Source organism: Anomalospiza imberbis, chromosome 3 (genome assembly GCF_031753505.1).
Source record: "Anomalospiza imberbis isolate Cuckoo-Finch-1a 21T00152 chromosome 3, ASM3175350v1, whole genome shotgun sequence".
NCBI classification, from domain to species: domain Eukaryota; kingdom Metazoa; phylum Chordata; class Aves; order Passeriformes; family Viduidae; genus Anomalospiza; species Anomalospiza imberbis.
The window spans coordinates 596,996-621,973 of NC_089683.1; the positions used below are offsets into that span (position 1 = coordinate 596,996).

Genomic DNA, 24,978 nt, shown 5'->3' on the forward strand with positions numbered 1-24,978 from the left:
CCAAATCCCTTATCCTGGATCCCTAATCCCAGATCCCAGACTGCAAATCCTCAATCCTAAATCCCCAACCCCCGATCCCAGACCCCCAAATCCCAGACCCTAAATTTCCTATCCCCAAATGCCGGATCCCCAATCCCAGGCCCCAAATCCCTGATCCCCAAATCCCCAATCCCAGGTCCCAAATCCTCAATCCCCAAATCCCTGATCCCCAAACCCCAGACCCTCAAATCCATGATCCCCAATCCCTGATCCCAGACCCCAAATCCCCAGTCCCAGACCCCAAATCCTCGATCCCAGACCCCAAATCCTCAATTCCCAAATCCCCAATCCCCAAATCCCCGACCCCAAATCCCCAGACCCCAAATCCCCAATCCCCAAATCCCCAATCCCTAATCCCAGACCCCAAATCCCTGATCCCCAGACCCCAAATCCCCAATCCCCAGACACCAAATCCTTGATTCCAGACCCCAAATCCTCGATCCCCAAATCCCAGACCCCAAATCCCTGATCTCCAAATCCCCAAACCCCAGACCCTCAAATCCCTGATCCCAGATCCCAAATCCCTGATCCCCAAATCCCCAGATCCCAAATCCCCAATCCCAGACCCTCAAATCCCCGATCCCCAAACCCTCAAATCCTGATCCCAGACCCCAAATCCCCAATCCCCAAATCCCTAGACTCCAAATCCCCAATCCCAAATCCCCAATCCGCAATCCCAGGCCCCAAATCCCCAATCCCAGACCCCAAATCCGTGACCCCAAATCCCTGATCTCCAAATCCCTGACCCCAAATCCCCAAATCCCTGATCCCCAAATCCCCAGACTGCCCCCGCCCGAGCCCATCCCTGACCTGCTGGGGGAAGCAGGTGCGCACCGAGTGCTCCGTGTAGCCGAAGGAGGGCCCCTCGAACACGGCCGTGGGCAGCTTCAGCACCTCCCTCAGGAACTGCTCAAACTTGGGGAAAACCATCAGCCCGTTGGAATCTGAGATCTGAGAGAAAATATCTGTAAGAAAATACAATAAAGCCCCCCAGTGAATACGGGATCACTGCGGGAACGGGCCCCTTGCGCCCCGAGGGGTTCCCTGAGCGGGGCTCGGAGCAGCACTGCTCCAGGACAGCATTTATCCAGGGCACTGCCACGAATAATGGCACTGCCAGGACAGCATTTATCCAGGGCACTGCCAGGAAAAATGGCACTGCCAGGAATAATGGCACTGCCAGGAAAAATGGCACTGCCAGGACAGCATTTATCCAGGGCACTGCCACGAATAATGGCACTGCCAGGACAGCATTTATCCAGGGCACTGCCAGGAAAAATGGCACTGCCAGGAATAATGGCACTGCCAGGAAAAATGGCACTGCCAGGACAGCATTTATCCAGGGCACTGCCAGGAATAATGGCACTGCCAGGAATAATGGCACTGCCAGGAAAAATGGCACTGCCAGGAAAATTGGCACTGCCAGGACAGCATTTATCCAGGGCACTGCCAGGAATAATGGCACTGCCAGGAAAATTGGCACTGCCAGGAATAATGGCACTGCCAGGACAGCATTTATCCAGGGCACTGCCAGGACAGCATTTATCCAGGGCACTGCCAGGAAAATTGGCACTGCCAGGACAGTATTTATCCAGGGCACTGCCAGGAAAATTGGCACTGCCAGGACAGCATTTATCCAGGGCACTGCCAGGAAAAGTGGCACTGCCAGGAATAATGGCACTGCCAGGACAGCATTTATCCAGGGCACTACCAGGAATAATGGCACTGCCAGGAATAATGGCACTGCCAGGAATAATGGCACTGCCAGGAAAATTGGCACTGCTAGGAAAATTGGCACTGCCAGGACAGCATTTATCCAGGGCACTACCAGGAATAATGGCACTGCCAGGAAAAATGGCACTGCCAGGAAAAATGGCACTGCCAGGACAGCATTTATCCAGGGCACTGCCAGGAAAAATGGCACTGCCAGGAAAATTGGTACTGCCAGGACAGCATTTATCCAGGGCACTGCCAGGAAAAATGGCACTGCCAGGAATAATGGCACTGCCAGGACAGCATTTATCCAGGGCACTGCCAGGAATAATGGCACTGCCAGGAAAAATGGCACTGCCAGGACAGCATTTATCCAGGGCACTGCCAGGACAGCATTTATCCAGGGCACTGACAGGAAAAATGGCACTGTCAGGAAAAATGGCACTGTCAGGAAAAATGGCACTGCCAGGAAAGAATTTCTCCAGGGCACTGCTCCTACTCCCTGCTTCCTCCCTCCCACCCCAGGGCAAAGCTCCTGCCCTGCACCAGCTGGGATGGAGAGGGAGCAGAGTTCCCAGGAGAACTCCAGGGGAGCACAGCTTGGAGCTGGACCTAGAGAAAGCCCTCAGAGGAGGCTCCAGGATGGGGCACAGCTCTAACGTGCCACAGGCACAGCTGGCAGAGCTCCAGGGAAAGGCACACCGAGGGCATGGGGCATGGCAGGGGCACAACATCCCAGGATCCCTGGGACTGGAAAATCCCAGCTGTGCCCAATCCCCACCTTGTCCCCAGCCCAGAGCTCTGAGTGTCACACCCAGGCCTGCCCTGGACACCTCCACCTCCCTGGGCAGCCCCTGCCAAGGCCTGAGCACCCTTTCCAGGGAGAAATTCCTGCTGCTGTCCACCCTGAGCCTGCCCTGCCCAGCCTGAGGCCATTTCCCCTTGTCCTGTCCCTGTTCCCTGGGAGCAGAGCCCGACCCCCCCTGGCTGTCCCCTCCTGTCAGGAGTTGTGCAGAGCCACAAGGTCCCCCCTGAGCCTCCTTTTCTCCAGGCTGAGCCCCTTCCCAGCTCCCTCAGCCCCTCCTGGGGCTCCATTCCCTTCCCAGCTCCCCCAGCCCCTCCTGGGGCTCCATTCCCTTCCCAGCTCCCCCAGCCCCTCCTGGGGCTCCGTTCCCTTCCCAGCTCCCTCAGCCCCTCCTGGGGCTCCATTCCCTTCCCAGCTCCCCCAGCCCCTCCTGGGGCTCCATTCCCTTCCCAGCTCCCTCAGCCCCTCCTGGGGCTCCATTCCCTTCCCAGCTCCCTCAGCCCCTCCTGGGGCTCCATTCCCTTCCCAGCTCCCCCAGCCCCTCCTGGGGCTCCATTCCCTTCCCAGCTCCCTCAGCCCCTCCTGGGGCTCCATTCCCTCCCCAGCTTCACCAGGAGCTGATGGAAGCTGAGGGCACTGAGCTCATCGCCAGGAACTGCACAGGTGGCCAGGAGGGAAGGGGAATCAGATCCCATTTTGGATCTGAGATATTGGGAATTGGGAATTCCTCCCTGGCAGGGTGGGCAGGCCCTGGCACAGGGTGCCCAGAGCAGCTGGGGCTGCCCCTGGATCCCTGGCAGTGCCCAAGGCCAGGCTGGACACTGGGAGCTCCTGGGACAGTGGGAGGTGTCCCTGCCATGGCAGGGGTGGGATTTAATAGGGAAGATGGGGTGGGATGTAATGGGGTGGGATGTAATGGGGTGGGATTTAAGATCCCTTCCAGCCCAAACCATTCTGGGATTCTGAGAACATTTGTGATGAGAGGATTTTACACTTTTTAAGCAGCTCTCTGGGGTCAAATGTGCTCCTGAGAGCAAATAGGGGCTGAGCAGATGTTCCCTGGTGTTTGTAAGGATGGAAGGAGAACAGGGAGGTGCTGGAGGTGCCCCACTCCCTGTCCCTGCTCGTCCCTGAGCCCTGGGGTCCCCGATCCCCTCCCCAGAGCTCCACTCCAGCAAAGGCCAGTCCCAGGGGCAGGATGCAGAGAGCAGGACAGGAGAAGGATGCCCCAGCAAACAGAACTGTCCTGGGATCCAGCATCTCCTTGGAGAGATCTCTCACCCAGCCAGCTGGGCCCTGGTGCACACCCAGAGCCTGGCACCCTCCAAAGGGAGGTTTCACCAGTGGAAACACGACCTAGAATTCCCCGGGATGTGACAGATCCCAGATCTCCGCAGTGGCACTGAACCCTCTGTGCTGTTATTTCAGGCACCACCAGTAATTAAACATCAAAAAGCTCGTGCTGGCAGAAAATAACCTTCATTTCAGAGATCAAAAGCAGCTTCAGAAAAAAAGACACTTTCAGAAAGGCACATTTCCAGTAAACTGGAGAAACAATCCCAATTTCCTGAAAGAATGAGCTCAGGAAGAAGCCTGCAATGCCTTAGTTAAGGGGGATAAAGCTGCCTGGAATCTGTATCACTGACTGAACAGAGCAGCTTGAAATGAAAGTCTCTTGATTAATGTTATAAAATAAAACAGATTAGGAGGAATGGGGGGAAAAGAAAAAAAATATTTTAAGCAGTGGAATTGTGCATTTTAGAAAAATAAGCCAGCCAGAAAGATTAGACTTAACCTCAAAACTGAATGTGGAAAAAAAGTCAGATGAAAACGCACATAAAATGAAAACAATGGGAACAACTAAAATTAGAGAGCCAAAATTCCAGAATCCTAGTCCATTCTGGAGCAGATTCCCTGCAGCAGTGGCCCCTGCACAGGAGCTAGAGGTCTGCAAAGAACCTGGCAGGGTGGGATGGGTGGGACACGACAGGGACGTGACACAATTGTGTTTAAAATGGGCTGAAAGCTCCTGGCTGTGCTCAGGACATTCGTCTGAGCTGAACAGGCAGCAGGAGTCAAGTCATCCTAAAGAGAGAGAAATTCAAGGTATGGAAATCTGAAAATGAGAGAGAGCAGCCCAGGCTGTGCCAAGGGGAAATTAAAAACCCCTCCAAACCCCACCAGCATTTGTCTTGCAGTGAAAAAGGTGAGTTTCTTGTCAAAGTGGGAAACTTCCACGTGGGGAATTGGCAGTGAAATTGGAAATGATGAAAAGCAGGATGCAATTAGATCCTCTCAAAGGGCAGCTGGTGACAGGAGGAGAGGGAACAGCCTCCGGCTGGGCCAGGGCAGGCTCAGGGTGGACAGCAGCAGGAATTTCTCCATGGAAAGGCTCAGACCTTGCAGCTTTGGAGTGCCCATGCCTGGAGGTGCCCCAGGAAGGGCTGGATGTGGCACTCAGGGCTCTGGGGACAAGGTGGGCACTGGGCACAGCTGGGACTGGATGGGCTGGGAAGGATTTTCCAGATCCTAGGATCCCTGCCAGAGCTGCTCTGCAAGGAGAGCACGTCCCAGGAAATTCCAGAGCCAGGGAAGGGCCCCTCTGAAGCTCCCCCAGCCCCCTGTGCCACAGGGACACTCCCAGGACACTGTCCTGTCCCCAGCATTCACAGGGACCATGGGATGAGAACACTTTCAAAACACAGCTCCCGGGATTTGCAGAGCTCCAGCCTGCTCAGGGGAGGGAGGCTGGGCCGGGATCCTTCTGGGCAAGGAGATTCTGGGGGTGAAGTGGGTCAGTAATCAGGGAGACGTGTGGGAAATGGATTTGTAAAGAATAAAACAAGACTAGGTATTTTATAGAATTAGGACTATGAAAAATACATTGCAGCAAGACAACGTGGAGAAAAAACAGAGGTGATTAGTGTTAGAAGTGATAGCAGCACGGTGTAGCAAAAGCTAGAAGACATTTCTAAGGTATTGTAACCAAGAAATAGGCTGGCTTCTGATGGAATGGCGTTGAGTTTTACATCTCACTAGTCACCAGAACTGGTAACAGAATAAAATCTTTTTAAAACGCCTCTCAGTTGCCCTGCCTCTGTAAAAGCTGGGAAAACCAACAGGAAAGAGAGGGGGACAGCAAAGCAGCACAACCATAATGCTCAGAAGAAGTCCAGACCCAGGGAGCAGCTGAGGCAGGCACATCAGAAGCCTGTTCCCCCCCAGAGCAGATGGCTGGGCAGGCACATTCCCTCCCTGGGAGCCCTGGGCACTCAGCAGCCCCCGATGGATCTGCCTGCACTGGAAGTGGCTCCAGGAGCAGCCAGGGGCTGAGGGTGTTTGACACCCACCACATCTCTGGGAGGCTGAAGCAGAGCTGGTCTCTGCTTCCCCACCTGCCACTGCTCACTGCAGTGCTCCTGCAGGAACCCTGGGGCTCCTGTGCTGGAAGGGGAAGGAGCAGCTGGAAGGGGAAGGAGCAGCTGTTTGCAGTTCCCCCGTCTTGCTCAGGACTTTCCAGAACTCTTTCACCACCAGTTTTCTCTCCAGCTGGAGGAATCCTGCTCCATGTGCTCGTCCAGCAGGGTTTGGGTTGTGGGTCAGTTCCACCAGCCCAGAGCTGCTGGACGCAGGTGGGAACCTGCTCAGAGGGGGAAGGAACTGAGCCCAGGGGTCAGCAGGGCTCAGGGCAAGGGACAGGGCTGGGAGCACCCCGGGACAGTGGGAGGTGTCTGTCCCAGGTCCCTTCCAACCCAAACCATCCTGGGATTCTACCTCAGCAGCTGGAATGACAGAGTGAGAAGGTGCAGAGAGCCTCAGGGGAAGCAGGAGATTCACAGGAGCCTCCAACATCCTCAAAGCAGGGAAATGGTGGCACCTGGGACATTCCCATTGGAAAACCAGCGCTCAAGTTCTCCATTTAAAGAAGTGCCCAAGAGCTTAAATTAAAGGAATGGGCTTGGGAAGCCTCCTCACTCCTGGGCTCGGGATAACCAGGAGCTGGAACGTGGAACAAACATCCCTGGAGCTGTCCCAGGAAGGCCTGGACGTGGCACCCAGTGCTCTGGGGACAAGGTGGGGACTGGGCACAGCTTGGGATGGGCTGGGAGGGATTGTCCCACCTTAATGACCCCGGAATTCTGGGATTTACAGCACAGCTCCAGCTCAGCGTAAAGATCAGGGAATCAGCAAAGTAAAACCCCTGCAGAAGTCAGCACGAGAAACACAGGAAAGGAAAGAGTCCACAAAGGCTGGGATTCCTCAGGAGTACTCACATCTGAGCTTGTCCAGGATCTTCCCCCCACACATGGTGGCCAGCATGGCTTTCACTGAGAACACCGTCAGCTTCCCGTGGCCCTCGCTGCAGGGAAAGGCACCGGTGAGAATTCCACAGGAATGGAAACACAACCAGCCCAGAGCCCCAGGAACAACGGGAATAACAACCACCACCTCCCCCAGCAGCATTTCAAATAACCTTAACTAAATGTGCTGGCCAGGGAATTTGGACTGGCACGGAAAACACAGAGCTGGGGAAAGCACAGGGTGAGTGTGGAGAGAGCTGGAAAAGCAGAATTCCCCTGAAGGGAGTCTCTGAGAGAGCTGAGAGGGGCTTGGGACAAGGGCCTGGAGGAGCAGGACCCTGAACGATTGGGGTGGGAGGGACCTCAGAGCCCAGCCAGTGCCACCCCTGCCACGGCAGGGACACCTGCCACTGTCCCAGGAGCTCCAATCCCCAATGTCCAGCCTGTCCCTGGGCACTGCCAGGGATCCAGGGGCTGCTCTGGGCACCCTGTGCCAGGGCCTGCCCGCCCTGCCAGGGAACAATTCCTAATTCCCAATCTCCCATCCATCCCTGCCCTCTGGCACTGGGAGCCATTCCCTGGCTCCTGTCCCTCCAGGCCTTGTCCCCAGTCCCTCTGCAGCTCTCCTGGAGCCCCTCCAGGCCCTGCCAGGGGCTCTGAGCTCTCCCTGGATCCTTCTCCTCTCCAGGTGAGCAGCCCCAGCTCTCCCAGCCTGGCTCCAGCCCTGGAGCAGCTCTGGTGCCTCCTCTGGGCTCTCTCCAGCAGCTCCAGGCCCTTGTGCTGTTGGAATCCCCAGGATTTCAGGGGCAGCTCTGCAGGTGGGCTCTCACCTGGGCACAGGGGCTGAATGCCCTCTCCCCTGCTGCCCACACTGGGGGATCAGCCCAGGGCAAAGCTCACCTGGAAATTCAAAGCTCCCCAGGTCACAGCCTCAGCCCCTCCCCTTTCACCCTTCAACAGACATGCATCGTCTATCAAAGGAAGCTTCAGCTTGGAATTAGTTCCCGGGAAAACCAGTGCCCAAAGCCATCAGTGCCTCCTCCCAGGACACAGCCTGTCCTTGGAAAGCTCTCTCCTGGTGCCCCCTGACAGTTTATAGATCCCCCAAACTCCTCCCTGCACTCTGCAGCTTGTGAGGAACTTGCCCAACCCTCTGTGCCAGTGCCATTCCACCTGAATTCCATCAGAAGGAAAAAAGGCAAAACCTCCCCTGTGACCTCGAATCCGTAAGAACCAGGGCTGGAGGCAGAACCGGGGATTGGTTTAAGCCAGGCCAGGCCTGTGAGGCTCCTTCCTCACCCTGCACATCCTCCCAGCCCGGCTCGGCAGCAGGGGGGTCCCACAGCAGGGACATCCACGTGGATCTGCCACTGATGCAAAGCCCAGCTCCTCACCCAGCCCAGGCAGCTCCCCCTCCCGTGCTGGCCCTGCCAGGGCCCGCTGCAGCATTCCAGCTGTGCTGCTGCAGCATTCCAGCTGTGCCAGGGCCCGCTGCAGCACCCCAGCTGTGCCAGGGCCCGCTGCAGCACCCCAGCTGTGCCACTGCAGCATTCCAGCTGTGCCAGGGCCCGCTGCAGCACCCCAGCTGTGCCACTGCAGCATTCCAGCTGTGCCAGGGCCCGCTGCAGCACCCCAGCTGTGCCACTGCAGCATTCCAGCTGTGCCAGGGCCCAAATTCCTCCTCAGGGCACCCAGCCAGGCAGAATTCCCAGGAAGGGCACCCTAGGCATTGCCCAGAGCAGCTGGGGCTGCCCCTGGATCCTTGGCAGTGCCCAAGGCCAGGCTGGACAGGCCTGGCAGCAGCCTGGGACAGTGGGAGGTGTCCCTGCCATGGCAGGGGTGGCGCTGGATAATTGGCACAGTCCCTTCCCACCCAAAGCACTCCAGGATTCTGGGACTGTACCTGCCAAGGGGAATGTGGAAGGTTGTGATGGTGCCACCAGCACCCTCTGTGAGAGCTCTGTGACCCTGAGCATGCCAGCAGCACAGGGATGGGCATTTTTGCACAAGGCCTGCCTGTCGTGCTGCTGAGCTCCTGGACAGGGAGCCTGAGCCCTGCTCTGCCTCAGCCCTGCCAGGGCACAGCGAGGCACAGAGCAGCTGCTGCCCCGGGCTGGCACCCAGCTGTGCTGCCCCACCCAGGGATCCAGCTGTGCTGCCCCGGGCTGGCACCCAGCTGTGCTGCCCCACCCAGGGATCCAGCTGTGCTGCCCTGGGCTGGCACCCAGCTGTGCTGCCCCACCCAGGGATCCAGCTGTGCTGCCCCGGGCTGGCACCCAGCTGTGCTGCCCCACCCAGGGATCCAGCTGTGCTGCCCTGGGCTGGCACCCAGCTGTGCTGCTGCCCCACCCAGGGATCCAGCTGTGCTGCTGCCCTGGGCTGGGATCCAGCTGCTGCTGCCCCACACTGGCACCCAGCTGCTGCTGCTGCCCTGTGCCAGGATGCAGCTGCTGCTGCCCCACACTGGCACCCAGCTCCTGCTGCTGCCCTGTGCCAGGATGCAGCTGCTGCTGCCCCACACTGGCACCCAGCTCCTGCTGCTGCCCTGTGCCAGGATGCAGCTGCTGCTGCCCCACACTGGCACCCAGCTCCTGCTGCTGCCCTGTGCCAGGATGCAGCTGCTGCTGCCCCACACTGGCACCCAGCTCCTGCTGCCCTGTGCCAGGATGCAGCTGCTGCTGCCCCACACTGGGATCCAGCTGCTGCTGCTGCTGCCCTGTGCCAGGATGCAGCTGCTGCTGCCCCACACTGGCACCCAGCTGCTGCTGCCCTGTGCCAGGATGCAGCTGCTGCTGCCCCACACTGGCACCCAGCTGCTGCTGCTGCTGGGAGTCCAGACAAGGCAGAGCTCACAGGGCTGGGGGAAAGCAGGGAACAAAATCCTACCTCTAACTAAAGCCTCCATCTTCTGAGGCAGCTCCTCCAAAGGTGACCATTCCTGGGTTTAAATCCTGTATTTTTTAGTGCGAGCTGAGAGTAACCAAACCCTCAGCCAAGCCTTACAACTTGTCCTAACTAGGACAAAGCAGGACTGAACAGAAACTCCCCTGGGCTCTGCTGGCACAGGAGCCGCTCTGAGCTTCGTGCTGGTTTTATTTGTCCTCAGTGAGGCAGGGACTGTGCTCCAGCCTGGACTCTCTGAGGGACACACCCAGCTTCTCTTTGGTGGCAGTAAGAAGCTGTCCCTTCAGGAGAGGATCAAAGTTTGGGCATCACAAACAGAACAACTGTTTGGCACACTCAGTGCTGGGCACTGCCCTGGCTAAATCCCCTCTGTGGGGCAGAAGCCAGATCCCACTGGAAAAAAAAAAAAAAAAAAAAAAGCTGACTTGGAGAAAGGCAAGGCCAAAAGTAAGAAATGCCAACCGCAGCAAAGGATCTGCAGCTGCTGCTCAGAGAACACAGAGGGGCACAGCTACTCAGGATCAGCAGAGCAAACCCTGCAGAGAGAGGCTGTGAGACAAACACATAAAACTGGGCACGAGCAGGTGCCTGGACAGAGCCCTGAGCAAGAAATGAGAATCAGCTCCCTGGGGTCCCAGCACGCTAGAGGGGGCTGCAAACTGACAAGACTGAGTGAAGAAAGGGTCTTTCTGAGCAAGATTCAACGAGACACATTCACTTTCCAAGCACTGCTAAGCCCCCAGGAGGCCCCGGCAGGGTGTGAGCCCAGCCCCAGCTCAGCACAGGGCTCCCAGCAGTGGCAGGAGTCCCCTCAGAGGGCAGCCCTGGGCACACTCCTCCTGCTCAGGCAGCCAGGGCAAGCACAAGGAGGCAGTACTGGCCTGTCATAGGCTGCTAGCATGAAGTTGAGGAGCAGGCTGATGGACTGCTCCACGCTGATCTGGTGGGTGGAAGGCAGGCGTTTGTTCAGCTGGTAGTAGATGGATGAAATGATGGTTTCCAGGCGGGACACGTTGATCTCTGTGCTGTGATCCAAAGTGTTAAGGCCGTTATCTCGGAAGGCTTCAATCATGTTCCAGATATCAACAAGGTGAACTGAAAAACAAAGGAAAAGCCGTTCACTTCTGGTCTGCAAGGCATGCCAGCCCACGGATGGCACCGCCTGGGAACAGAGCTGGCTCTCCTTTGGCAGGAACAGCCACTGTGCACAAAGTGAGAGCCTGAGCTCTTCAAGGGACACAGCAGTGGCCAGGCGTGGCTTTCACTGCTCCCTTCAACACCTGGGTCTGTCAGAAACAGCTCCTGCAGGAGCAGAGCCGCCCCCCGAGCATGCAGTGTTTCAGCCACCAGCCACAATTCCTCCCTGGCAGGGTGGGTAGGCCCTGGCACAGCTGTGGCTGCCCCTGCATCCCTGGCAGTGCCCAAGGCCAGGCTGGACAGGGCTGGGAGCAGCCTGGGACAGTGGGAGGTGTCCCTGCCATGGCAGGGGTGGCACTGGGTGGGCTTTAAGGGCCCTCCCCAAACCCAAACCACTCTGGGATCTGATGATGCTCTAAATCCACTACAAACTGTTGACAGTAATTTTGAACACCCTCATGCTGACTCGTAGAGTGCTGAAGGAGGAACTTGATGTTCCAGTTAAACTCTGACAGTTTCCAGTTGATCCAGTGCCCAAACCCAGAGCATAATGTTTTATAAACACAGGTCTGGGGCTCCAAAGCGTTCCCCCAAATTTCCCTGCTGTATCCCAGGAGTGTTAACAACATGCAGAAAACCTTTTCCAAACCACGGTGAGTGATCTGCAGAACCACATTAAACAACATTCTGAAATGTTTCCAAGCTTTAAGGTTTGCAGGAGAGTGGAGAAGACATCTAAGGATCAGCAGCCACCCAAGCTGAGCACGCGGAGCGGGGACATGGTGACATTTGTTGTTCTGTTCTTTTGAGAGTTTTTAAGTTATTTTAAAGGTTTCTTATGTCTTTTGATGTTTACATATTTCTACTGAACTTTCTCTCACTTTATATAAACCATGTTTTGCACTTTTCTTTGTGGGAGGAGAGAATGGATGGACTGTTGGCTTGGCCAGTGTGGGTGGAGAGGTGGCAGTTTCACCCTCCAATCCACGGTCACTTTTGCTGTTGTATATATAGTGGAGTCAGAAAATAAAGCTTGCCTTTTTGGGTTCTTTTCTTTCCTTTTACATCTAGCCTGCCCCTGTGAGCTGTTTCGTGTCGCAGGGTGACAACATTCACTGCTGGCTCTCCCCACAGAAGGGGCTGCAGTCAGTGTGAGCTCGTGCCCTCCTCACACTGACCTGCTTTTGTACTTCCCACACAAAACCCCCACAAGGACCAAGGCCAGGCTAAGCCACCCCCTGGAGCAGCCTGTGAGCAGAGCTGCACGGCCCCATCCCAGCCCAGGGGTGCCAGAGGGCTCGTGTGGGGCACCAGTGCCCTGTGCAGAGCTCTGCAGCTGGCATTGCTGCGTGCCCTGTGCTGGGAAACAGAGCTTTAACCCTAAACCTGCAAAGCACAGCCCGGAACGAACGCTGCGTCCAGGGCTGAGCCACCCACCAGCACGGGATCTGGGGTACGGCCACCACACCCAGGGACGCAGCAGGGACACGTGTCCTGCTGGCCTCCTCCTCAGCCCTCCTGCTGGCCTCCTCCTCCTCAGCCCTTCTCCTGGCATCCTCTTCCTCAGCCCTTCTCCTGACATCCTCCTTCTCCTCTTCAGCCCTTCTGGCATCCTCCTCCTCAGCCCTTCTCCTGGCCTCCTCCTCCTCAGCCCTTCTCCTGGCATCCTCCTCCTCCTCAGCCCTTCTCCTGGCATCCTCCTTCTCCTCCTCAGCCCTTCTGGCATCCTCCTTCTCCTCCTCAGCCCTTCTGGCATCCTCCTCCTCCTCCTCAGCCCTTCTCCTGGCATCCTCTTCCTCAGCCCTTCTCCTGACATCCTCTTCCTCCTCAGCCCTTCTCCTGGCATCCTCCTTCTCCTCCTCAGCCCTCCTGCTGGCCTCCTCCTCCTCCTACTCAGCCCTTCTCCTGGCATCCTCCTTCTCCTCCTCAGCCCTTCTGGCATCCTCCTCCTCAGCCCTTCTCCTGGCCTCCTCCTCCTCAGCCCTTCTCCTGGCATCCTCCTTCTCCTCCTCAGCCCTTCTGGCATCCTCCTTCTCCTCCTCAGCCCTTCTGGCATCCTCCTTCTCCTCCTCAGCCCTTCTGGCATCCTCCTCCTCCTCCTCAGCCCTTCTCCTGGCATCCTCTTCCTCAGCCCTTCTCCTGACATCCTCTTCCTCCTCAGCCCTTCTCCTGGCATCCTCCTTCTCCTCCTCAGCCCTCCTGCTGGCCTCCTCCTCCTCCTACTCAGCCCTTCTCCTGGCATCCTCTTCCTCCTCCTCAGCCCTTCTCCTGGCATCCTCTTCCTCCTCCTCAGCCCTTCTCCTGGCCTCCTCCTCCTCCTCCTCAGCCCTTCTCCTGGCCTCCTCCTCCTCAGCCCTTCTCCTGGCCTCCTCCTCCTCAGCCCTTCTCCTGGCATCCTCCTTCTCCTCCTCAGCCCTTCTGGCATCCTCCTCCTCAGCCCTTCTCCTGGCCTCCTGCTCCTCCTCCTCAGCCCTTCTCCTGGCATCCTCCTTCTCCTCCTCCTCCTCAGCCCTTCTCCTGGCATCCTCCTCCTCCTCAGCCCTTCTCCTGGCATCCTCCTTCTCCTCCTCAGCCCTTCTGGCATCCTCCTTCTCCTCCTCAGCCCTTCTGGCATCCTCCTTCTCCTCCTCAGCCCTTCTCCTGGCATCCTCCTTCTCCTCCTCAGCCCTTCTGGCATCCTCCTCCTCAGCCCTTCTCCTGGCCTCCTCCTCCTCCTCCTCCTCAGCCCTTCTCCTGGCATCCTCCTCCTCCTCCTCAGCCCTCCTGCTGGCATCCTCCTCCTCCTCAGCCCTCCTGCTGGCCTCCTCCTCCTCAGCAGTTCCTGTGCCCTGGGATTAGGGATCTCCTCCCACACATTATCCTGCTCAGCTCTTTGCTGTGTCCAGCTCAGCAGGGGCAGGGCACAAAGTGCATCCTGCTCACCTGGCATTCACCTGGCATTCACCTGGCATTCACCTGGCATTCACCTGGCATTCACCTGGCATTCACCTGGCATTCACCTGGCAGCTGTCCCAGGTCAGAGCCCACAGCAGAGAAGGGGAGAACCTGCACTGCCCAGAGCTCTCCACGGTCACTGATGTCACACGTGTCCCCACAGGGACAGCTGCAGGCAGGGACTGTCCCTGTGCTCACTGGGGCTGCTCTGGGCTCCCCCGTGAGGAAACAGCTCCTCAGAGAGCTTGAGACCATGTACACCCAGCTCTGAGGGCAACAAACCACCACGAAACACCACAGCTGCCCTCGGACTTGACATTTTCTGAGCATTACAGAACAAATGGAAGACGTTACAGAGTGTCGGGCAAGGCTCGCTGCCTCTTTACTTCCATACTCAGCTCTGTGTTAGATCCCTGCTGAACACAGCTGGCAGGGCCTGACCCTGCGCTCCAAGGGTGCAGCTCTGCAGCAGCCATGCAGCAGGGGGGGAGGAGGAGGCTGGCAGCACTCACGGTTGCACCTCTTCTGCACGAAGCGCAGCTTGCAGGCGGTTCTGTACGTGGACAGCCGGATCACGTCGAAGTTCTGGGCTCCTGCAACAAACCACAGCTGGCTGTGCTTCCTCTGCACCACCCACTGCACTGTCGGAGTGCAGGACATCCCTCTGGCTGCCCTGGCTGGCTCGAGACCCTGGCAGGGGGCTCGAGACCCCGGCATGAAGTCAAAAACATCTGTGGATTCGATTTTAGCCTGTGGTAAAAGCTGCCAACTCTGTGTGAGGAATTACAAGCCACAAGGGTTTGAGTGGTGTGGTAGTTGAACTGACACAGGGTGGAAAAGGAGAATTTTGGGGTTTTTAGAATGGGGTTCAGGGGGTACAAGACGGAGGGATTTGGGCGTGTCCTGACCTTCTTTCCCTTCTTGCCCTCCGTGTCTTGGTGTGGTGGTGACACTTTTCCGTTGGTCTGGGATAGGGACACACTGTCCAACACAGATGTCAGACACTGGTGCATTGTTGTAAACAGTCTGTCCGTAACTTTTGATACAAAAGGTAAACACTGCCCAGAGGGCAGGGCAGATGGCCATGGCTGCCTTTCTGGACAGACCTCGGCAGGTCAGAGAAAGAATGTTTAGATAAGAAGAAATAAACGACCTTGAAAGCACAGTGGGACGCATTCCAGAGCTCTCCTTCGGCTGCCGGGCCAGGGGAACAAGGACTTTCACACTGCTGGGGTCTCAGCAGCTGACCCCGACACTGCACCTGCTGCTGAGAGCAGGACTTGGGGAAAGGCCCCAGTGCCTCCTCACACACATCCCCACCATGGCATGCACGGCGGGTTCTGCCCCATGCCCAGGTGAGACCTCACCTGCAGAGCTGCCCCAGCCCTGGGCCAGCAGCACAAGGACCTGGAGCTGCTGGAGAGAGCCCAGAGGGGGCACCAAGGTGATCAGAGGGATGGGGCAGCTCTGCTGTAAGAAAGGCTGGGAGAATTGGGATTGTTCAGCCTGGAGAAGAGAAAGCTCTGGGGTGATCCAACTGCAGCCTCACAGCACCTGGAGGGGCTCCAGGAGAGCTGCAGAGGGACTGGGGACAAGGCCTGGAGGGACAGGAGCCAGGGAATGGCTCCCAGTGCCAGAGGGCAGGGATGGATGGGATACTGGGAATTAGGAATTGTTCCCTGGCAGGGCGGGCAGGCCCTGGCACAGGGTGCCCAGAGCAGCTGTGGCTGCCCCTGGATCCCTGGCAGTGCCCAGGGCCAGGCTGGACACTGGGGCTGGGAGCTCCTGGGACAGTGGCAGGTGTCCCTGCCGTGGCAGGGGTGGGATGGGGTGGGATTTAAGGCCCTTTCCCACCCAGACCACTCCATGATTCCATAACAATGCTACTCTGGAAACAAACCAGTATAAATACGTAGTTTTAAGTCAGAGCTCCCTCAGCCTGTAACTGGAATTAAGGACATGCTGGCCTAACCCAGGAATTCCCTTCAGCCCTGACTCCTGCAGGACAGCGGGATAACGTGATGTCATGCAAACACCAATTCTTAACTCTTCTTTTCCAGAGGAGGATCCTGCACAAATCAGCCCCCAAACCATGCCTCGAGTCACACCAGCACTGCAGGGCCATTTTTTAATCTCTTTTTTAGGCCAAAGGTGCTCTGTCTGCTGTCACTACTCATTGAAATAGTGCTCCACAAACCTTAGGCACTGGCATAGATGAGAGACGTGAACATTCCCTAAGGAAGGAGCTTCCCAAAACCCAGGGATAAATGACCTTCCCAGGCAACTGTGACTCCCCTTGGGCATTCATTCTCCTCCTGAGCAGCCCCCAGGAGCACCAGGATGATTTTCCCTGCACGGGGCTTGGGGACAGGATGGGGATGATCTGCTGCAGCTGTCCCAGGGAAGAATCAATGGCATCATGTCTTCAGATTTCCTACTTACTCATTTCCATGAACAGCTGCCTCTTCTCTGCCATGGTCCTCCTCCTCTTCCCACTCTCCTCAATCATTCTGGAGACAAAAATGGCAAATACTGTTTGTGTTAGGATTCTGTTACAAGAGCAGCTCGCTGTGAGCAGCAGGATTCTGTCCCTCAGTGGGAACAGTCTGATGTGTTTGGGGACTGGGGATTCCAGGACACAGACAGACACCTCTCATCCTTATCCCATTCCACACACACACACACCTCAGGCTTGTTAACACCTTCCAAGGCAGGGCACAGCACGGGAAATGTTAATTCAACACTTGAACTGCTTTAGCTTGCAAAGCCCAGAGCTGCACTGATACATGCAGAAATATCCCATGAAGAATTCCTCTGTCTTCTGAGCCAGAAAAGGGAGATGCTGCAGTTAGAGACTTTGGGGGTCAGCAGGAACAAGCTCAGCCCATTCCCTTCCCTGGCTGACAGAGGTTACTGAGCCCTCTTCCCTGCAGGATCACAGAATCCTTTAGCTTGGAACAGGATTGGTGGGGGTGTTTGGTTTGGGAGAATGCTGGCTTTAAACAAAACTTGTTAATATTCATTTAACTTTGAGCCCCGACACCTGAGGTCCCATGGCATTTGTCAGGGAAGTAAAGAACTTCAAACTGATTAAGGTGGAAATAAAACCAGTTTGGTGACAGAGGGCTCCCTTTGCTGGGAAAACAGATTAAAAGAGTGACAGGAGCAGGGAGCAGCTTGTACCCCAAGGTAAGGGGGCACAGGGACAATTCAGCAGCTCTCAGGGCTTATTTCACTACACAGTCCCAAAAGATGCCAAATTTCAGTCGAAAAGTTAAATCAGCATCAGTGTGAAATTTAACTTATAATTCAACTAATTATTACATTGTTCTTTGGTTACCAAGTTCACAGACTTAAAAACCATTAAATACAGGTTTTATGTGTCTAACCCCAAAAAATGACAAAAATCCCAACCAACTCTCCTACAGTCCCATGCAGACCACAGGAGGCAGCTGGCTCAGCCCAGCCTGCAGCAGCCTGAGATGGCAGCAGGAGCAGCACAAAGTGGTGCCTTGGCACTGGCACACCTCCCTGAGGAGCAGTGCCTGGGCACAGCTCGGCACCTCCCCAGGTCCTGCTGGAACCCCACAGCTCAGAGCCCACCTCAGCCTTCTTCCTTCTCAGGAAGGAAAACAGGCACACGGGCTCTGACCTGGAAACACATTGTATTTCCATGGTTTAGAAAGCCACAGACTCAGAACCAAGGTGCTGCTGTGGCTTTACTGCATTTTTACAGGAAGAAGCCTCAGTGGCATTTTTTATGACTTGCAGAAGTTGGGTGCTTTGGGCACGCGAGCTTCCAATCCCATCTCATTCTCCACAAAGCACCATGACTTCTCCCTCCTTCCCCAGAGACTCCTCATGCAGGGAATGCCAGGATGGTTTGGGTGGAAAGGAGCTCAGAGCCCATCCAGTGCCACCCCTGCCATGGCAGGGACAACATTCCCTGTGCCAGGCTGCTCCAAGTCCTGTCCAGGCTGGCTTGGGCACTGCCAGGGATGCAGGGGCAGCCACAGCTGCCCTGCTCAGCCTGGCACAGAGGGCACCTGCCCGTGCCAGGATGGGAGCCCAGGGGTCGCTGCCAGTGCCTGCACACAGCAGCCAATGCTGGCACACACAGAATTCCTGGCTGAAGGAGACAGAGTGGCCGAGACAGTCACAATTCCATTCCAGGGGACAGGAGTGTCACCTTCTGTGCCCTCTGCAAGGAAAAGGAGGGACTGAGCTCTTTCAAGTTGCCCCTGAAATGAGACTTGATTGAGGGATCTGCTCTCTCCACGATCCCAGAACCCTTCAGTAGGAAAATCCCTCCCAGCCCATCCAGTCCCAGCTGTGCCCAATCCCCACCTTGTCCCCAGCCCAGGGCACTCAGTGCCACACCCAGGCCTGCCCTGGCCACCTCCAGGGATGGGCACCCCAAACCTCCCTGGGCAGCCCCTGCCAAGGCCTGAGCACCCTTTCCAGGGAGAAATTCCTGCTGCTGCCACCCTGAGCCTGCCCTGCCCAGCCTGAGGCCATTTCCCCTTGTCCTGTCCCTGTTCCCTGGCAGCAGAGCCCAAACCCCCTGGCTGTCCCCTCCTGTCAGGAGTTGTGCAGAGCCACAAGGTCCCCCTGAGCCTCCTTTTCTCCAGGCTGAGCCCCTTCCCAGCTCCCTCAGCCCCTCCTGGGGCTCCATTCCCTTCCCAGCTCCCTCAGCCCCTCCTGGGGCTCCGTTCCCTTCCCAGCTCCCTCAGCCCCTCCTGGGGCTCCGTTCCCTTCCCAGCTCCCCCAGCCCCTCCTGGGGCTCCGTTCCCTTCCCAGCTCCCCCAGCCCCTCCTGGGGCTCCGTTCCCTTCCCAGCTCCCCCAGCCCCTCCTGGGGCTCCGTTCCCTTCCCAGCTCCCCCAGCCCCTCCTGGGGCTCCATTCCTTCCCCAGCTCCTCCTCCCAGGACTCACCATGCAGCCTCAGCCTCTCCTCCAGGCTCCTGCCTGGCTCAAAAGAAGAAGGAGGTTTGTACTTTTCCCTGGGGGAGCAGCTCGGCCCTGGAGCTGCTCACCAAACCCACCCAAGGCTGTTTGCACTCACGAGCTGACCCTGCTGCTTTTCTCCTGCTGCTTCTGAGAGGGGGAAATACCTCGGGCAGGCTCTGTCTGGGCAGGGCACACCTTCTGAGCAGAGTGGAGAGAGAATCCAGGAATGGAAACAGAATTGTTCAGGCTGGAAAAGCCCTCAGAGCCCATCGAGCCCAACCATGCCAGCAGTGCCCAGGCCACCAGTGCCCCCTGTCCCCAAGTGCCACAGCCACAGGGCCTAGAAACCCCTCCAGGGATGGGGACTCCAACCCTGCCTGGGCAGGACAGCCCTTTCCAGGTGGGAGTTGTTCCCAACATCCACCCTGAGCCTGCCCTGCCCAGCCTGAGGCCATTTCCCCTTGTCCTGTCTCTGTTCCCTGGGAGCAGAGCCCAACTCCCACATGGACTGCCAGATATTTGGAAAAGTGGTGGAAATGAGGTTCTGTGAGAATAATTGACAAACCTGTTTTTAATCCCCGAACCATCAGACACAGAAGGATCCCTTGGTGATGAGGCTGGGAAGAAGGAGGCTGGGGAGTCTTTCCCAAGTTCAAAACAGGAATGAACCAAACCCACAAGAACTGCAACTATGTTTGGGATGCAAATTACAGTGCTCAGCTCCCAAAACAGGGAAGGCAAACAGCAGCTTGGCCTGAGCTGGTTTGGTTTGTTAGGTTGGGTTCTTTGAAGGGGGTGGGGAGGCTGGGTTTGGGTTTTGGCAGGGATTTTTTGGGTGGGTTTTGTTTGTTTGTTTGCTGGTTCCTTGCTTTTTAAAAAATTGCAGCAAAATCCGTGAGCAAAGTGCCAGGAAACACAACATGGGCTGGAATGATGTGGCAGCCAGGAGTTCCTGAGGCAGCTGCTCCCATTCCATGGGCACATGGAGGGGAAAGCACTCCAATACAGAATCCCAGGATGAGTTGGAGGGACACCAGAGCCCACCCAGTGCCACCCCTGCCATGGCAGGGACACCTCCCACTGTCCCAGGCTGCTCCCAGTGTCCAACCTGGCCTTGGGCACTGCCAGGGATAGGAAGTCCAGTTATTTGGAAATCCTTATTGAAATGCAATGTTCAACTAAAAGCAGAAAACGATGCAGTGCCTTAGAAATCTGCAGCTGAGTGTGTCTGATGTAAACTTCCAACATTTCATCATTTCCCTTCATCCTTTCACCTTCCCCCCATTTCAACAGGTACAACACTTGTATGGCCTCAGGAGCAGCCTCTGGCAGAGTTAACAGCAAAGCCAATTTATAAATTCCACACCAATTACTGTGGAAAACACTACACTCAGCCACCCTCTAAAATATCTTTAATAAACTCACATTTTTCTTGTTTCCATTGTTTGGCACCTTTTTTTCTCTCCCAAAACACGGAGAGAACAGGGAGAGTCCCTGCTCTGTGCCAGGGCTGTCCCTGTCAGAGCTCTGTCCCAGCACAGGAGGTGAGATTGGCACCCCCCTGGCTGCAGGGAGCTCCTGAGAGCCCGCGCTGTGCCCGCCTGGCTCCCTGCAGGTGCTCCTGGGTTCAGGCCAATACTACAGGACCTTGCTTAGCAGGTTTCGCTCTTCTTGGAGCTCATCAGCTGTAGGTAACGGCCCAAGGACAGCTCCACAGGCAGCTCTGTGCTCAGGAAATCACCCTCAGCCAGAGATGGGCTTGTTCTCACACACAGGATCACAATCACACAGCCAGAGTCAGTCACACACAGGATCACAATCACACAGCCAGAATCACAGCCACACACAGGATCACAATCACACAGCCAGAATCACAGTCACACACAGGATCACAATCACACAGCCAGAGTCACAGTCACACACAGGATCACAATCACACAGCCAGAGTCACAGCCACACACCATCAGAATCACAGTCACACACCATCGGAATCACACAGCCAGAATCACAGCCACACACCATCAGAATCACACAGCCAGAATCACAGCCACACACAGGATCACAGTCACACAGCCAGAATCACAGTCACACACCATCGGAATCACACAGACAGAATCACAGTCATACACCATCGGAATCACACAGACAGAATCACAGTCACACAGAATCACAGAGTCACATACAGGATCACAATCACACAGCCAGAATCACAGTCACACACAGGATCACAATCACACAGAATCACTGAGTCACACACAGGATCACAGTCACAGTCAGAATCACAGTCACACACAATTACACAGTCAGAATCACAGTCATGCACAATCAGACTCACACAGCCAGAATAACAGTCACACAGAATCACACAGCCAGAATCACAGAGACAGAATCACAGCCACACAGAATCACAGAGTCACACACAGGATCACAGTCACACAGCCAGAATCACAGTCACACACCATCGGAATCACACAGCCAGAATCACAGCCACACACCATCGGAATCACACAGCCAGAATCACAGTCACACACCATAGGAATCACACAGACAGAATCATAGTCACAAACAGGATCACAATCACACAGAATCACAGTCAAACACAGGATCACAGTCACACAGCCAGAATCACAGTCACACACCATCGGAATCACACAGACAGAATCACAGTCACAAACAGGATCACAATCACACAGGATCACAGTCACACACAGGATCACAGTCACACACAGGATCACAGTCACACACAGGATCACAGTCACACACAGGATCACAGTCACACAGCCAGAATCACAGTCACAGGCCACCAGAATCACACAGACAGAATCACAGTCACACAATCACAGAGTCACACACAGGATCACAGTCACACAGCCAGAATCACAGTCACACACCATTGGAATCACACAGACAGAATCACAGTCACACACAGGATCACAATCACACAGAATCACTGAGTCACACACAGGATCACAGTCACAGTCAGAATCACAGTCACACACCATTGGAATCACACAGACAGAATCACAGTCACACACCATCGGAATCACACAGCCAGAATCACAGTCACACACAGGATCACAATCACACAGAATCACAGTCACACAGCCAGAATCACAGTCACACACCATCGGAATCACACAGACAGAATCACAGTCACACACAGGATCACAATCACACAGAATCACAGTCACACACAGGATCACAATCACACAGAATCACAGTCAAACACAGGATCACAATCACACAGAATCACAGTCAAACACAGGATCACAATCACACAGAATCACAGTCACACACAGGATCACAGTCACACAGCCAGAATCACAGTCACACACCATCGGAATCACACAGACAGAATCACAGTCACACACCATCGGAATCACACAGACAGAATCACAGTCACACAGAATCACAGAGTCACATACAGGATCACAATCACACAGCCAGAATCACAGTCACACACAGGATCACAATCACACAGAATCACTGAGTCACACACAGGATCACAGTCACAGTCAGAATCACAGTCACACACAATTACACAGTCAGAATCACAGTCATGCACAATCAGACTCACACAGCCAGAATAACAGTCACACAGAATCACACAGCCAGAATCACAGAGACAGAATCACAGCCACACAGAATCACAGAGTCACACACAGGATCACAGTCACACACAGGATCACAGTCACACACAGGATCACAGTCACACACAATTACACAGTCAGAATCACAGTCATGCACAATCAGACTCACACAGCCAGAATAACAGTCACACAGAATCACACAGCCAGAATCACAGAGACAGAATCACAGCCACACAGAATCACAGAGTCACACACAGGATCACAGTCACACACAGGATCACAGTCACACAGCCAGAATCACAGTCACACACCATCGGAATCACACAGACAGAATCACAGCCACACACCATCGGAATCACACAGCCAGAATCACAGTCACACACAGGATCACAATCACACAGAATCACAGCCACACACAGGATCACAATCACACAGAATCACAGTCACACACAGGATCACAGTCACACAGCCAGAATCACAGCCATACACCATCGGAATCACACAGACAGAATCACAGAGTCACACACAGGTTCACAATCACAGTCAGAATCACAGTCACACACAATCACACAGCCAGAATCACAGTCACACAGACTCACAGAGTCACACACAGGATCACAATCACACAGAATCACTGAGTCACACACAGGATCACAATCACACAGCCAGAATCACTGAGTCACAATCACACAATCAGAATCACTGAATCACACACAATCACACAATCAGAATCACAATCACACACAATCACACAATCAGAATCACAGAATTCCACACAATCACACAATCAGAATCACAGAATTACACACAATCACAAATCAGAATCACAATCACACAATCACAGAGTCACAATCACAGGATCATTGAATCACACATAATCACACAATCAGAATCACAATCACACACAATCACACAATCAGAATCACACACAATCACACAATCAGAATCACAGAATTCCACACAATCACACAATCAGAATCACAGAATTCCACACAATCACACAATCAGAATCACAGAGTCACACACAATCACAGATAATCACAGAATCAGAATCTCAGAATCACACAGTTCCACACACAGTCACACACAGAATCCCCAGGTTGGAAGAGACCTCCAAGACCATTGAGTCCAACCCAGCCCCAACACCTCAACTCAACCCTGGCACCCAGTGCCACACCCAGGCTTTGTTAAACACACCCAGGGGTGGTGACTCCACCACCTCCCCGGGCAGCCACTCCAGAACTTTACCACCTTTCTATAAAGAACTTTTCCCTGATATCCAGCCTCAGTTTCCCTTGGTGCAGCCTAAGGCTGTGTCCTCTGGCTCTGTCAGTTCCTGGAGAAGGAGCCCAACCCCACCTGAGCACAGCCACCTTTCAGGGAGCTGTAGTTTGGTTTTGCAGTCGTTTTGTTTCAAGTTAATTTTGTTTCATTCTGTACTTCCACCTTTAAGGAACGCTCCAAAGAAGACTCTGACCTTTAGGGTTTGATAACAATTTCCATACTTTGCACTGAGCCACAGCCTCATTGGCCAAAGCAGGAACACAGAAAGAAAAGTTCATTTACCAATTAATAAATCTGACTTGGTTCACATTCTTGGCGTTGCATGTCATTAGCAAAAATAATATTTGATGTCACTGATTAAACTGCAGTTGCTGCATGAAGATAAAATTGTGCCCATACCTATTTATGGTCAGAAATAACTTGTAATTAAAATAAATCCAAAAGCCAGTTTGGGGCATGGGCTGATTTGAGCCTGACACAGGGAAGGAGGTTCAGTGACTTTCTGCTGTTTTTCTGATCAGAAGGAACAAGTATTCCTGCTGTTTCAAGGAAAAGCTTTCCTCCCTTGTCAGTGCATTCACTCTTAAAAAGGTAACTTTAATAAATAACATAACTGGGATGAAGACATTGAATAAAAATTGAGGGCATACCTGTGCTGGCAGAAAAAGTTACTGGTGTCCATCTGCTTTGGCACTTCCTTGCTTTGGGCTTCTGAGCTCGTCTGACATTTGATTGAAACCATCTAAAATAATTTCTGAACTGTCATAAATGTTTTGTTAAAGTATAAAATTAAACTTACTTATGATATAAAGGTGCTTATATTTGTTCATCTCAGATTTCAATTAAAATATGAAGTTTTTTTCCTTTTCTTTCCTAATTTGAAAAAAGGACCCCACAATGACTGATTTAATCCCCTCCTCTCCTGCTGTCTGTCCAAAATATCTGATGCTCTTACTCATTTCTTTGTTCTCCTGGTTCACATTCCCAATCCCTTTCCTCAGCAGTCAAACATAATTAATCAAAAATACTCCTTTGTTTGCTCCCCTGTGCCTTTTCCCAGGAAGCAGAGTGACCTAGAAGTGACTTCAGGGGGCCACATCTGACCCCTGGAAGAGACAAACCTTCCATACTTATTCAAGTAGACTGGCAACATCTTTTAAAGCACATTTTAACCACTTCTGACAGTTCTTCTCATTTACCTTTAACATTTTAAACTCTGTTCCCATCAATTATACGATAAGTAACTGAAGCAAAAGCAACTGGGCACAAAAGTATGAAAAGTACCCTGAAGTGTTATTTCTGCATCTCCAGCAAGTACAGGA

The 24,978-nt window shown here is 54.5% G+C and overlaps 1 protein-coding gene across 3 annotated transcripts in view; it reads right to left on the bottom strand.

Annotated features, from left to right (window-relative positions):
* Positions 1 to 24,978, bottom strand: part of DTNB (dystrobrevin beta) — a 193,242-nt gene that overhangs the window by 160,597 nt on the left and 7,667 nt on the right. For all 3 annotated transcript variants that reach the window (XM_068183104.1, XM_068183103.1, XM_068183105.1), the window contains exons 3-7: positions 16,276 to 16,343; positions 14,346 to 14,426; positions 10,640 to 10,857; positions 6,832 to 6,913; positions 850 to 1,004 (exon numbers count right to left, since the gene is read on the bottom strand). In XM_068183104.1, the coding sequence (XP_068039205.1) occupies positions 850 to 1,004; positions 6,832 to 6,913; positions 10,640 to 10,857; positions 14,346 to 14,426; positions 16,276 to 16,342 (603 nt within the window). In that variant the 5' untranslated portion in view covers position 16,343. The remainder of the gene's footprint in view (positions 1 to 849; positions 1,005 to 6,831; positions 6,914 to 10,639; positions 10,858 to 14,345; positions 14,427 to 16,275; positions 16,344 to 24,978) is intronic.